We start from the raw sequence: 13,854 nt of genomic DNA on the forward strand, positions 1-13,854 counted from the left end.
ATAATTTGTCTGTCAGGTTCTGGAGCTGCAAAACCCCCCGAAAGCCAGCATGGTGGTAAAGGACTGTGTCAGAGCTTGCCTGGATTCTACGTACAAGTATATTTTTGACAATTGCCATGAACTCTATTCCCAGCTAATAGACCCGGTAAGAAGAGATATGTGTCTTTTCATTTCTAATGTCTGTTTCCATTAGTTCAGAATGACAGTAAATGGGAAAGTATATTCATTTAATTTCACAGTAACTGGAGGTTTTGAGATTTTTTAATGTATTCTCTTTACATTTGAACATCACTTTTATATACATGAAACAATTCACTCCTTGCAATAACTTTATGTTGTAAAGGTGAATATTGCTGTTCAAGTTTTTCAGGTATGGAGTCAGTTTTAGAAGAATTAAGTGATTTGCTCAAGGTCACAGTGGGCAAGAGGCAGATTTGGGAATAGATTTAGGATTCTAACTCCTGCTCCTATGTTCTTCCCCTAATTCATACTGCATCCTTTATCATTTATCTCATAAAAGTGATAGATGGAAAAATTTTTAAAGACTGAAATAGTAACATTGTCATATATATTATATAAATTTATTATTAAGAAATATTTTAAAAATATAGAAGAAAATACAGAAAGTATATCAAACATATATATTTACCACTTAGGCGGCCAAATTTTAATATTTAGCAATATTTGCTTTCTTTTTTTTGTATTAAATGTTACATATGAAATGGCATTTCACTTTTCACTTCCTCCAAATTTTATTGCCCTCTCTTCTTCCTCCTTTAGAGATGAACACTATTTAATATTGATTTTTAAACATCTTTTTTGCGTATGCTCAAAGAATATTTCAGTTTTATTTTTTTGTGAATTGCCTATTAGTCATTTCCAGATTTTTGTCTTGGCTTGCTTGTATTTTCTCATTAATTTGTAAAAAATTCTAAAATATATTCTGAATATTCATTGTTAGTTGGTTATGTTACTTCATATATTATTTCCCTCTTTATGTGTGATGTGTGCTTTGGTTGCATAAATTTTCCTAATGAATGCTATCATTTATGCATTGCTATTACATGTATAAAACTCGTGTTTGGGGATGGCTTTTTAACATATTATCTATAGCCTACTTCCCTGAAGAATACAGTTTTCTACTGGGTATTGAAAATTTTCAATTACCTGTGAAATTTCCAGATTCTAGAAAGTATGAGGCAGATTCTAGAAAATATATGTAAGATGAAGGGTGAGTGGGACTCTTTCAAGCTTGGTTTCAAGATATGATTTTTATGGTATTAAATCTTTCTGGGCTCACTGATTCCTCAACTTAATAGAAGAAAAAAACTAAAGCCAATGTTTGTCATTGTAGAGGTAAAACAATATATAAGCACCTAATTGTTCATAACTTTAGTTTGTGATTCATGCTAGATGTGCAAAGTTTAGAAACTTAGTTCTCTGAGATTTCTAGGGATTAAATTGTCTCTCACTTGCACTCTCCCATTGGGTGGTCTTCTAGTAACTTTCCTTCACCTGCTTTCTACTCTCCATCTTCCTCCCACAAAGAGTTTTAGATTCGTCTTCTTCATTTTCACATCATTATCTCTATTTTACCTAAAATATAAAATTGAAACTTTTATGATTCCTTATCAGTTACCCATACATAAATTTATTATCACTCTTACCAGACCTTACAAGTCCCGATTTCCTACTCCTTGCAGCTCCAAACCCAAAATGATCCATCTCACGGGCCCGATAGTCTATTATTCCCATGAATTGATCATTCTCTTTTACATCCATGCATTTATGTATTCTGTTCTGTATGCCTAAAATTTTCTCCCATTCTCTCCCCTCATCAAAATCCAACTCAAATATGACCTCATTCTGCCAATTCACACCCAGTGAATGAATTAAATCAAGGTAAGGTGGCATATCTTATTTAGTGTCTTTCTAATGTAATAATTATTAATAATAATAAACAGTTTTACTTATATAAAAGATATTAAAAAGTGGGAGTTCCCATAAAGTGAACATGACCCTGAAAAAAATAAATTGTTTCATCAAAATGAATCTAATGTTTACTGACTTGGCTTTCAAAAAAAGATATAATTTGCTAACCAACTAGTTTTCTTTATTAGTAGAAAGATCTATCAATTTTATATGAAATGTTGTCAGTTGTGGGAATATTTGGAGCTAAATTTTAAATCTAAGAAAAATATGTTTCCATAAAAATTGCTATTATTTGAAATTATAAAGGAATACCCTTTCGTTCTGAATAGTTTAGGAAACTAACACTCACAGGAGCCCTTCTGAAACCATCTCAATCCCCAGTCGGGGAACATACAAGAGTTAACCAGTGGATGCATAAATAAGTGGAACAACAAATTGATGTTTCTCTCTCTCTTTTCCTTTCTCTCTCTAAAATTAATAATTGAAAAAAAATTGTGAGACCATGTCACTCTTTTGCACAAAGTGTTCTAAACTCCCTTCATTTCAGTCAAATTTAAAATCCTTACAATGGCCTATACGACAGGATTTGCCCTATATTACACCTTCCGCCTCATTTACTCTCTTATGCTATCCTTTGTGTATATCATCATGTGAGTAGAGAGCCATATAAGAGTTTACCCACAGGAAAGTAACATGAACAATGCTGTACTCCTGATGTTATGACAGTGCCTGGATCACAGTAGATGCTCAAAAAAGCATTTGTTGAGTGAAGTGAATAAATGAATAAACAATAATTTTCTCAGACAATAAGTATATATAGGTATATTTGGCCTATTATAAAGAGACTGAAAGAAGTACTGTATCTGTGGTAGACACTCAGTCCTTGCCTAAAGCATCTGGCCACTGTACTGGGCCATGCTGCAGGGTTCAGGACAATGAGGTGTGGGCAGAGCTGATGAAAGCCTCATCTAGCCCCCACATGTCAGCACTTCCTCCAGCTTTCTCCTGCTTCAGTAACCTCAAAGGTTACACATTCCAGACAGTATAGCTCCCAGACAGAGGAGGGCTATTTAGCCAATCCTAGACTTTGGATATTTAAGAAATAATCCATTACTGCATTAACTCAGTGAGATATGAAGATTTGTTACCACAGCACAATTTGGTTTATTTTGACTAATAGATCTTTAAATCCTTTTCCAACCTGCCATCTAAGCTATCTAGTTAATATATATTTATGTTTACATGACTGTCCTATCTATAACTCCATTCATTAATGGGATTAAGTCCAAACTCTTTGCCATTATCCAAAAGTCCTTCAAGATCTGAGCTCTGATTATCTTTTCTTATTTCAACCTCATTTTCACCTTATATCCTATGATTCAGCACACTAAACTTACTGATGTCTACATTGTCTTTAGCTGCCTAAAGTTGCTTCACCTCCCCAAGCGCCCTCATGGCTAACTGCAGCTCATCTAAACTGTTCTTCGGAAAACCTTTAGGACCTCTGTTACCTGAATCAGGTGTTCCTGCTCTCAGTGTTCATAATAGCCTTATATGTCACCACCAGTGTACTTACAATGCTGAATGGATTAAGCACATGATATGTTATCTGTTTGGCCTATCTTTTCCAGTAGGTTGTCAGTTTCAGCTCTGTAGCCCCAATGTTCAGTGCTGTGCCTGACACAGAATTAGGGTGTTAAAATAATTAATTAAAAACAAAGTTTACAAAAATCAGCATTATGTTACTTAGTTATTTAATCTTCTTCAACAATTCCACTTCCAAGAATGTTGATCTCTGATATCAAAACCCTTGAATTTAAATTCTAGCTCTACTGCTTATTAGTTTTGTGGCATTGGATGAGCTACTAGGCCTCTTCATGTGTCATTTTCTTCATTAGGACATATTTTTAATATTCATGTCACTTCTGTTTTATCTTTTTCTAGACTATTTAATGCCTGAAACCAAAAACATAAGAATTTTAGAGTTGTTAGACACAGTATAATTCTGATTATTCAAATGGAGAAGGATACTTTCCCCAAAGGGGTTTTAAAGAGCCAGATGAAAGTAGTGCTTGGAATATAAATGGAAATTAGATTTGAAAAAAAGTCAAAATAATCTCAGTTGGAGAACAGGATAGAAGTGTGGTGTCTAGAGGCTGTCTGCACACATGCGGAACAACATTTACCTTCACATATGTCAGTGAGGACATACGTGATTGAGCTCTTGTGGAAAGATACTTAAGAAATCAAACTATGAACAAGACCAATGTTGTTACAATTACATTTTGTTAATAATGAGTCTAAAAATCTTCTCATAAGCTTATTATCTTTTTGTGTATACATTTTATAAATTTCCTATTCTTACACCAATTTTTAAAAAATAGTGTCTTTTTTTTTCTAGTTAATATTCTGTCAGTGTTGGTCCTTTGTCAACTTTTGACATGACAAGTATGTCTTGCAACCCATCATCTTTCTATATTTTTGCCACAGTATACATTTATAAGAAAATTTCAATTTAATGTAATCAAATTGTTTAATTTTTATTTAAAATTTGTGCTTTGGCATTTTAAAAAGTCTTTCCTTCCCTCCCCACAAATAGAGGGTCTCTTTATGTAGACATAATGAAATAGGTGTGTACTAGCTTGGTAATAATCACTGTTAGTTAAGATCATCCAACTAATTTTCCTTGATGTTATTCCATGTTCCTAAAGCAATCTTCAGATTTCAGGTTTGCTTTTTCTATAATCTTCCAGGAGAGGATAAAACAAAACAGTTTCAAGTCTATTAGATTTTTTTTTTTATTTAAAAAAACCTATCATTTTTTTCCTAAGACGTCCTCAGAATCTACACTAGTTCCTAGCATTAATAGCACTGAATGTCTGTCTGTCTATCCATCTGTCAATCCATCTGTCAATCCATCCATCTATCTTTTCACTTATCTATCCATTCATCCATCTACAGAAAATCACATATTTTTCTTTACAGTCTTTTTGTTTCCTTCCCAAATCAAATTCCTCTGTCTCTTACCATTGAGGTAATCTCTATTATGAATTTGATATTAGCTTTCTGGTTCATCTTTATGTACATTCATTATATATGTCTATTGTCCATTTGTGGTACTGTCTTTATCTCCATAAATCTCTCATGTACTACATTATAGAAGCAAGTAGTACAGAGGTATGGTTACATGTGGTAACTCTAGAATCAGACTGCCTAAATGTTATTTGGTAAGTTTGAAACTTTTAAAGCCCAATATTCCTTTTTGAGAATTTATGCTGATACATTTTGGTACAGTTTATTGATTCTTTTTACAGCTACCTATCACATTATTACACCACAATTTACATACCAACTCCATTGTCTCGCATTTACAAATAATAGTGTAATGGTATGTTTGTGGTGGAAGTGATGTATGCAACTTTCAGTCTGTGCTCTTAAAAAACAGAAGAATGATCTCCTTTCCTCTTCTTCCATTCCTACTAGAAATAATACAAACTTGCTACCTGACATCATGTAGTCAAAAGCACCTACTATATTTTTACGTATGTTAAAATGCCCTTTTACTTGTGTGATTCCCACAATAAACACTGACACTGAGTATAATGAGAGCAGAAACTATTTGCTTTAGTATTGAATTTACAGCACAAAACAGTGTGCTTCACATACAGTAGCATAAATCAATAAATACTGACTTAATGGAACTTTGGTACAAAAACATGTCTTTTTTAATTTATTTTCATTAGGTTCCTGTGATAGGTGAGATCATATGATCTCAATTTTAATGTAATCAATTTGACCATATGGTCTCACCTATAACAGGAACCTAATGAACAAAACAAACAGATGAGCATAATAGAACCAGAGGCATCGAAACAAGGGGCAGATTGACAGTGACAAGAGGGGGGGAGGAGAAGGGGAAGGCTCTAGTCAAGGAACATGTGTATAAATGACCCATGGACATGGACAATAGGATAGGGATTGACTGTGGGGGGGTGGGCAAGGGAGAGCAACAGGGGGGAAATTGGGACAACTGTAAAAGAACAACAAAAAAAGGCAGAAAATTTTCTTTTCAGTTACAGTTGACATACAATATTGTGTTGGTTTCAGGTGTAGAACATAGTGATTAAACATTATTATACCTTACAAAGTGATCACCTCAATAAGTCTAGGTACCCATCTGGCACCATCCATAGTTGTTACAATATTACTGACTATATTCCCTCTGCTATACTTTACATCCCATAACTATTTTTAGAACTGACTATTTTTACTTCTTAATGTCTTTACTTTTTTCACCCATCACCCCAATCTCCCTCTCATCTAATGACCATCAGTTTGTTCTCTATGATTTTATTTCTATTTTGTTTGTTCACTTATTTTTGTTTTTGTTTTTTTTTTTTAGACTTCACATAACAGTGAAAGCATATGGTATTTGTCTTTCTCTGATTTGTTTTGCTTAACATATTACATCCATATTGTCTCAAATGGTAAGATTTCATTCTTTTTTATGACTAATATTCATTGTATATGTGTACTACATCTTCTTTATTCATCTATTGATGGACACGAGTTGATTTCATATCTTGGCTACTGTAAATAATGCTGTAATGAACATGGAGGTTCCTATGTCTTTTCTTATCAATGTTTTCAATTTTTTCAAATAAATGCCCAGAAGTAGAATTGCTTAATCACATGGTAGTTTTATTTTTTATGTTTTGAGAAACCTCAATATGGCTTTTTAATAGTGGCTGGGAGAGAAACTTGGTTCTTCTTACAAGTCTATTAATATGTAAGCAGGATTTATTGGTGATATGTTCTCATGGAAGAGAATAGGCTTGCTGAGGTGGGAGGAAAAGATAGGAGCATCAGGTCTTTTGTCTTGAGGACTTATATTATTGGCAGGAGGGGGGTGAAGAAGTTACACATTAATTGAATGGTAAAGGTGATGCCAGCTTTCCAGGAGGGGTGGCATGATTACCCAAACTTAGTTATGTGTGAGGTCTGATAGCCCTAATCCTCATCTTGCTCCAGACCCCATTTGTTCATCTTCTTGTATAACAGATATGTGACAGGAGGCAGTTAATTAAAGTTGGGACAGTTACCCAAAGTTATTTATGGTCTCTTTCTGCAAGCACTAGAGACTTCCTCTAGTGACCAAAGATATACAATTAACCAAAGTTGCTTTATGGGCTTCTTCTTTGGGCATTGTACCCTCTTATCTCCCTTTTAGTCCTTGGGATGAATACAGGGTTTCAAAGGCTTTCTTTCCCAGATATTAGAAATGATGCATACAGAATTTTTAGGGCTCCTCCAGGGCTAGCATGGTGTTTCTTATGATGTTGGAACACCTGGCAGTGTTATCAGACCAGGCTATGGACTGCTGAGTTAGTGGGTGAGACACGTCTCCCTCCTCCTCCCTGCCTTGGTTTATTATCTATCCTACCTAGCAGCTGTACCAATTTTCATTCCCACCAACAGTGCTGAAGAGTTCCCTTTTCTCTGCATCCTCGCTAAAACATATTTTGATAATAGCCATCACAACCGGTATGAAGTGATATGTCACTGTGGTTTTGATTTGCATTTCCCTAATGATTAGTGATACTGTGATATTGAACATTTTTTCATGTTCCCATTGGACTTTGGTATATCTTCTTTGGAAAAATGTCTGTACGATTGAATGTCTTGAAGGAGTGTCCTCATGTAAAAGAGGAACCTTATCGTGCAACTTTGCTACCTAAGTTGCCTCTCAAGCCTAGAGAGCTCTTGTTTGTCTCTCAAACAGTTGAGATTGTCCAAGCAGCCTATTTTATTTTCAATTATTCCCAGTTGTTGAGGGTGTGACAAGACCTGTCAGTGCCCCAAATGTGGGAATCTCACTCAGCAGCTCGTTTCAGGCTTATTGGAAGCCAGACGCCCAAGCAGAAGCTTTTAAAGCATGCAAATAATATACAGTCCAGTGGGGCCACAATCACAAGCCCTGCTGGCCTCCAAACTAGATGATCTGGAGGAGTCCCCTGGGAAAACTGCAAATATCGGGCTCCAGACAAGTGTATAAGCTGCTTTCTGAGATACTGGACATGGGAGTGAGCACACAGATGGCCTCCCCAGCCTAAGTTCTCTGAGAGCCCTTCGTAGCCCTCGGAAAGTGTGACGAACATGAAGGCTCCTCTCAGGCCAAAGCATCAGGACAAGTAAGTATTCACACTTACTTACTACAATGCAGGTTATTGTGATGTAAAATGGGATGGAAATATTGTTTTCAAGGATGTTTCCCTGCAAGCTTAGAAAAGAAAGTTAAGTCCGAATTATAGCGTAGAATTGAATCAACCAATAACACTTTTACTTTGTTTCCCTTTTCTTTCTGAAATGCAGCCTAAAGATCTGTAAAAAGAATCTTTTTTTCTTACAGTATGTAATTGGTCTGTTTATAAATTGTTTTCATGAAATATTAAATTTGAAAATAGTTGTCAAGTTCAGCTTTAGGAATAAAATTATTTTCCCCCCATTTTTTATTTCATTACCTGAAATTCTTTAAAAAAGTTAATTTTTAGTACTACATATTTTCACATGGCTTTTGTACACTAACAAATATTTTTAAAAGAAAAAGTGGGATTCAGAGATTTTATCAAGCCCCTATATTTAAAAAAAATACTTCAAGCATCCAAAAGTAGATAAATTGCAGATGTAAACTTTTTAGGAGAGACTTAGAGAAATAATCACTGAGAAAGCAGGTACGGTGAGGATACAAAGGAACAGGCAAACAAACGCTTTCATCCTTTTTAGTCGACTATTCTGTGCTTAACATATAAAGTCCCTTTGTTCTTGTTATAGCCTTTTCTTACAGATACATTTTTCCATTTAAAAAAATAATGTTTTTATTTCCTTGATTATCATAAAAAGTCATGTAGGCCTGACTATGCTAATTATGGTGTTGACTAAAGACAGCTGACTATTTGTTTTAAAAAGGACTGAGGGGGTTCTATATTTAATCAGTATGCACTCTAGATTACTTTCTTAATGTAAATGTTCAATATCTGATTATGTGAAAATGTAGTGGTGGTAGTGGTAAATGCTGAAATACTAGGAAATACAGCCATTACTGAACTAGGGAAGCACCAAGGATAAATTTTTCTGTACCACACCATTATCTCTACCTGTTGGGTGATTTTTAAACCCCCCAGATTTACCAATCCATGCAATAAGTACCTGTGTATTTCCTATTGAATATGAGGCATTAGGCTAGATGCTAGGTATACTGGAGTGAATAACTCAAAGCCTTGCTTTCAAAGGGTTCACAAGGTATAGTCACAGATTATAACATCCACATCATCTGGGAACTGGCTAAAAGTGCTCATCAGAGGCTCTCCTGACCCAAAGGAGTTACTGAATGGAAACTCTGAGGGTAGGGTCCAGCAGTCCATGTTTTAGCAAGCCCTACAGAAGATTCTAATGCACACTCATGTTTGAAAATCACTGATCCACTGCATAACTCAGACAAGTAAAGCAGCGATTCCAATACAGTGTGGAAATTGCTCTGAGAGAGAAGGGGATGGTGTGTTGTGTGAGCACTTAGGAGACTCAAGAAATGCCCCGTCAGGAGTCAGGGATCAAGGAAGGCTTTCAGGAAGAAGTGATTTCTAACATATAAAGGATAAATAAGAATTAAAGATGTGGGGAACATTAGGGAAAAGAAAGATGGGGCATTGGTGAGGGACAAATGCAAAAGAGCATTACAAATGAAGGAGTGTTCCACATATACAAAACCTCAGAGGTACAGGAGGGTTTGAGCCCTCTTAGAACTGAAAGCTGGAGCAACTGTGACAGACCAGCCACAGTGCTGAGCTGATCATAAGGCTTAATTAAGGGTGAAACATGTCACAAGTTATTTGCTATTTATAATAGTGAAAGCAGTAGGGACTGCAAATAGTTTCCTTTCACTGGAGATAGATAAGACTGAAAAGGAAAGCAGATGCATTGTAAGCCAAGTTAAGGAGTTTGAATTTATTCTGAAGAAAGCGTGCAGCCACTGAGAATTTTAAGTAGGAGCATGGAATGATTGGATTTGTGTTTTATAAAGATGGGTCTGGCTGTAGAACAGAAACTGGAAGCAAGAAGAGCAGTTAAAAGGCTGTTTGGGTAATCTGGCTGAGTTATATTTTGTCATAGAACTTAACATGTTCATGCTAAAATAATTTATATACAAAAATTTGCTCTAGGTCTTCAGTGTATGTTGAGTAAGAATAATGCATACAGAAAGATTAAAGTCTTATCTCTTCAATAATGGCTTTCAATTTGGGGATTCTGGACAACTGTTGTTGTAACTGAGAGAAAATTACAAGCTATTTCCAGTGTATTAAAAGGTCCAACAAGAATCATACATCTGTGTAAAAGCAAATTAAAAATTCATGTTTCTTTCATTTTGGCTAAAGTTAGGTCAACTCAGTGTAGATATTCTTGTCATATAATGCTGATTAGAAACTCCAGCTTGACCTTTACATATCACTGGAGAACAAAAATGTGAGGAAATCAGCTTTTTGCTTAACTGATGTATTATGAAAGAAAATGAAATAGGACCCATGGGAGAAAACTAAATACATGTCCTTGATATTTAAAAATTACAAACCATGACGTGTTTTCTGTTATGTGATGTTGCTGGACCCTGGTGAATTAGTTAGCTTCTCAAGCATTATACACAGAACTGAAGTGAAAAGAAAAATTAAATTACATGAAATGGTCATTTTTGAGATAAAAATTGTATTTTTTGTGTAAGTGATTTCATGCAGAGCTGCTGTGATGGAAAGGCATCAGCTGCCATGAAAGCCCCACCTTCTTGGTACTTGAGCCAAGCCCCTATTCAGTGTTTATTTTTTTAAGGGTGGAGAGCTTCCTGAGGCTTAATGCCATTCTGTTCATATTTAAATTCAATTCTTCTTATCTTTTGAGTAGCAGATGCTTTTGCAATTTGATTGAGCTGATGACAGTTTGTTCTTTTAGTGAGGGACAGGAAGAATTTAGTTTAGAAACTTTTTATGGGAACAAACTCCTATGAATATAAATAGAATGTCTAAAACCTTTATGGAAGAGAGGTATCAGATCTAAGGTTCACCTCAGACACTAGCAGTGTAATATGCCACTGATTGTACTTATTGTGTTCCTCATTAAGTGACTTAATGGACCTCATTCAATATAATTTGTGTCTAAAAGGTGCTGGCAACACACTTATCTAGTGATGGATTCTCACTGATCATTAGTGTGTGAACTAGAAAGCCATGAATGAGTCTAATTGTGGCACGCTTAGAAGGACTTCTGGCTAGACATAAAAACAATCCAACTGGGTCATAACTGCTGGGCAAGCTTCTGCACTTCCATATTTGATGCTGACTCTAGCACTGTGTCTGGAACAACAGTTCTCACTGAATTGCAAAGAATCTAACCACTGAGATGGTACAGCCCCAGGCATTCTCATTTTGACAGCCCCTTCCTCTTGCCCAGAGAGGAGACCCCACCCAGAGTTAAACTAGTCTCTGTCAGATCGCAGAGCTGCAAAGCCGCCCAGAACCCTGGGCTATTTTAATAGTCCTCACACTCCATTCCCATCTCCACTCTGTTCCTGATGGCACAGGATGCAGTGAGGTTGCTGGGATTGTTTTGCTTGCATTCTTCCCCTCTGGCCAGCTGACCTTCAAGAACTAAGCTCACCCCCATCCACTGGAAGTCTCCCACCCTCTTCATAGTTCCTTGGGGAAGAGCGAGTATCTTGTTACTGCCCACAGACCCTGCACTGAAGTAATCTTTCTATTTATTTGCCCAAATTTATTTTTTATATTTGCAAGATAGCGTTTGTATAATTTAGGAATTTGGGATAGCATAGAAGTCCAGTTGATTTACAAAATCGCATATGTCAGCTCTGTGTCCTGAGAAACCGTAAGCCTTATAGTAGAGAACTCTTGAGTATTTCTGGTCAGTACTCATGTGACAGTATTCCTAGGCTCCCCACTTGTTCTGTGACACCCCCCCCCTACATTTGCTCCCCAGAAGCAACCCCATTTTTGTGAACATTGTGGTAACATTCTTAAGAAATCTGTCTCCCTGAACTATCCATCCTGTTCACTTGTAAAAATTTCATAGATTTTTATAAGGAAATAGAAAATACAGTAGTCCTTCTCTATATCACAGGTCACTTATCGCGGCCTCGCTGTATTGCAGGATTTAAAAAAAATATTATATTTAATTACTTATCACGGATTTTTTGCTATATTGCGGGATTTTGCGGTACTGTATACATGTGTTAAAGTTATGTAGGTTTAAGAGTGTAGAATATGTTTAAGAACATAAGTAGGTTTATAAAAGTGTGGAAAATGTTAATAAGGGACTGGGAATGGTTTATAAGTGTGTGGGAAGGGTTTATAAAGCTTTAAAATATATATAAATACTAAAATAAATGTAAGGTTCCTACTTAGCTGAACTTCACCTATCGCGGGGGCATCTAGAACATAATACCTGCGATAAGTGAGGGAATACTGTATATCCATTTCAATTCCATATTTTGAAGATACTTAGAATTATGTTAACATTTCTTACCTTTGCAGCACTTTAAGTAAAAGTGTTCTAGGAGAATTTGTTTAGTTGTTTCATAGAAGGAAAATGATTTGAGACATTGTCTATGTGTGTTAATTTATTTGCTATTTTTATTAATGGATCCCTTTAAAATCAAGCGTCTCTCCGTCAGATACAAAGACCTTATTTTTATTTTAAAGGCATTTTTATTATGATTATTATGTTATTCAGAATTAATTACTGATTTTTCATGTACATATAATTTTGTTGGTGTATTTTTTACCTGCTATACAACAGATTTTACTTTATAACATGGCAAAATGTAATAAAGAAGCTAGCAGCTTCGAGTACTTATGTTTAGCTCTCCCAGATTTTCTTTATGGCTTTACAGATGTGGGTTTTAATCATGCTTTGTATTTTGCCTGAGATTCATTTTCCAGCACAAAATCAGATCCATGGGATAAAAAGCATTCTTGTCTGAAAACATATTTTATTAATATGCACACAGACACAGACATATCCATACCGGTAACTAGTTTTTTTTGTGTATTTGTTTTGATATCTTAGTTCTACAAGGTTTGTGTACTAACATAAATATCCTCTCTTAACTGTTTTGAAAATGCTTAACTGTTTGCCCCAGAATATTGGCAGTCATTGTAATTCTGCCTTGCTAGAAGAAACAAGTCTGACGTTGATAGAAAAGAAGAAATCTCTGTGATATTTCTATTAAACATCATATTGAAAACAGATGGTGTTTCACTGTAGCAATGTGCCTGAGCTCTCAAAGATACTTTATGGAAAATCCATAGAAGATGTTTTTCTTCATTTTTCTAAAAAATAGCTAACCTGTCTGTAAAGGTTATTTGGACAAACCTTGTATTATAGGCATGTAATCAAGGTCTGTCCAGAAAGTATCCAGCCACAAAATATAAAAAATAGAGACATTTATTGAAGAAAATGCAAGACATAGAAACATTGTACATAAGATAATGATGCCTCAGTCCCCTTCAAAGTAGGCACCTTGGGACCTCACACAGTTCTCCCAATCACCATCAGCTGCTCCATCGTATTTTCCCAAATCTCATCGATGGTCTGAAATCTCTTCCCTTTCAAAGGCCATTTTAGTTTTGGGAAAAGTCAGAAGGTGCAGGGCACCAAATCTGGGCTGTAGGGGTGCTGAGTCACCTGGGTGATTTAATGTTTCACTAAAAAACTCTGCATGAGATGTTGCATCAGCAGGCGTGTTGTCGTGATGAAGCTGCCAATCACCAGTTGTCCATAACTGCGGCCTTCTGAGTCATCCAAGTAGCTTCAATGGAGGACTGTTCAAGCTTAATGCAAACAGGTTTGTTGCTCTACTCAGTC

At 35.7% G+C, this 13,854-nt stretch overlaps 1 protein-coding gene across 1 annotated transcript in view; it reads left to right on the plus strand.

Moving 5' to 3' along the window:
- Nucleotides 1-13,854, plus strand: part of UNC13C (unc-13 homolog C) — a 496,691-nt gene that overhangs the window by 279,002 nt on the left and 203,835 nt on the right. The window contains exon 16 of the mRNA XM_090270625.1: nucleotides 17-145. Coding sequence (XP_090126751.1) covers nucleotides 17-145 — 129 coding nt within the window. The remainder of the gene's footprint in view (nucleotides 1-16; nucleotides 146-13,854) is intronic.

Source organism: Furipterus horrens, unplaced genomic scaffold (assembly GCF_987537825.1).
Source record: "Furipterus horrens unplaced genomic scaffold, mFurHor1.1.pri manual_scaffold_3, whole genome shotgun sequence".
In the NCBI taxonomy this organism is placed as follows: Eukaryota; Metazoa; Chordata; class Mammalia; order Chiroptera; family Furipteridae; genus Furipterus; species Furipterus horrens.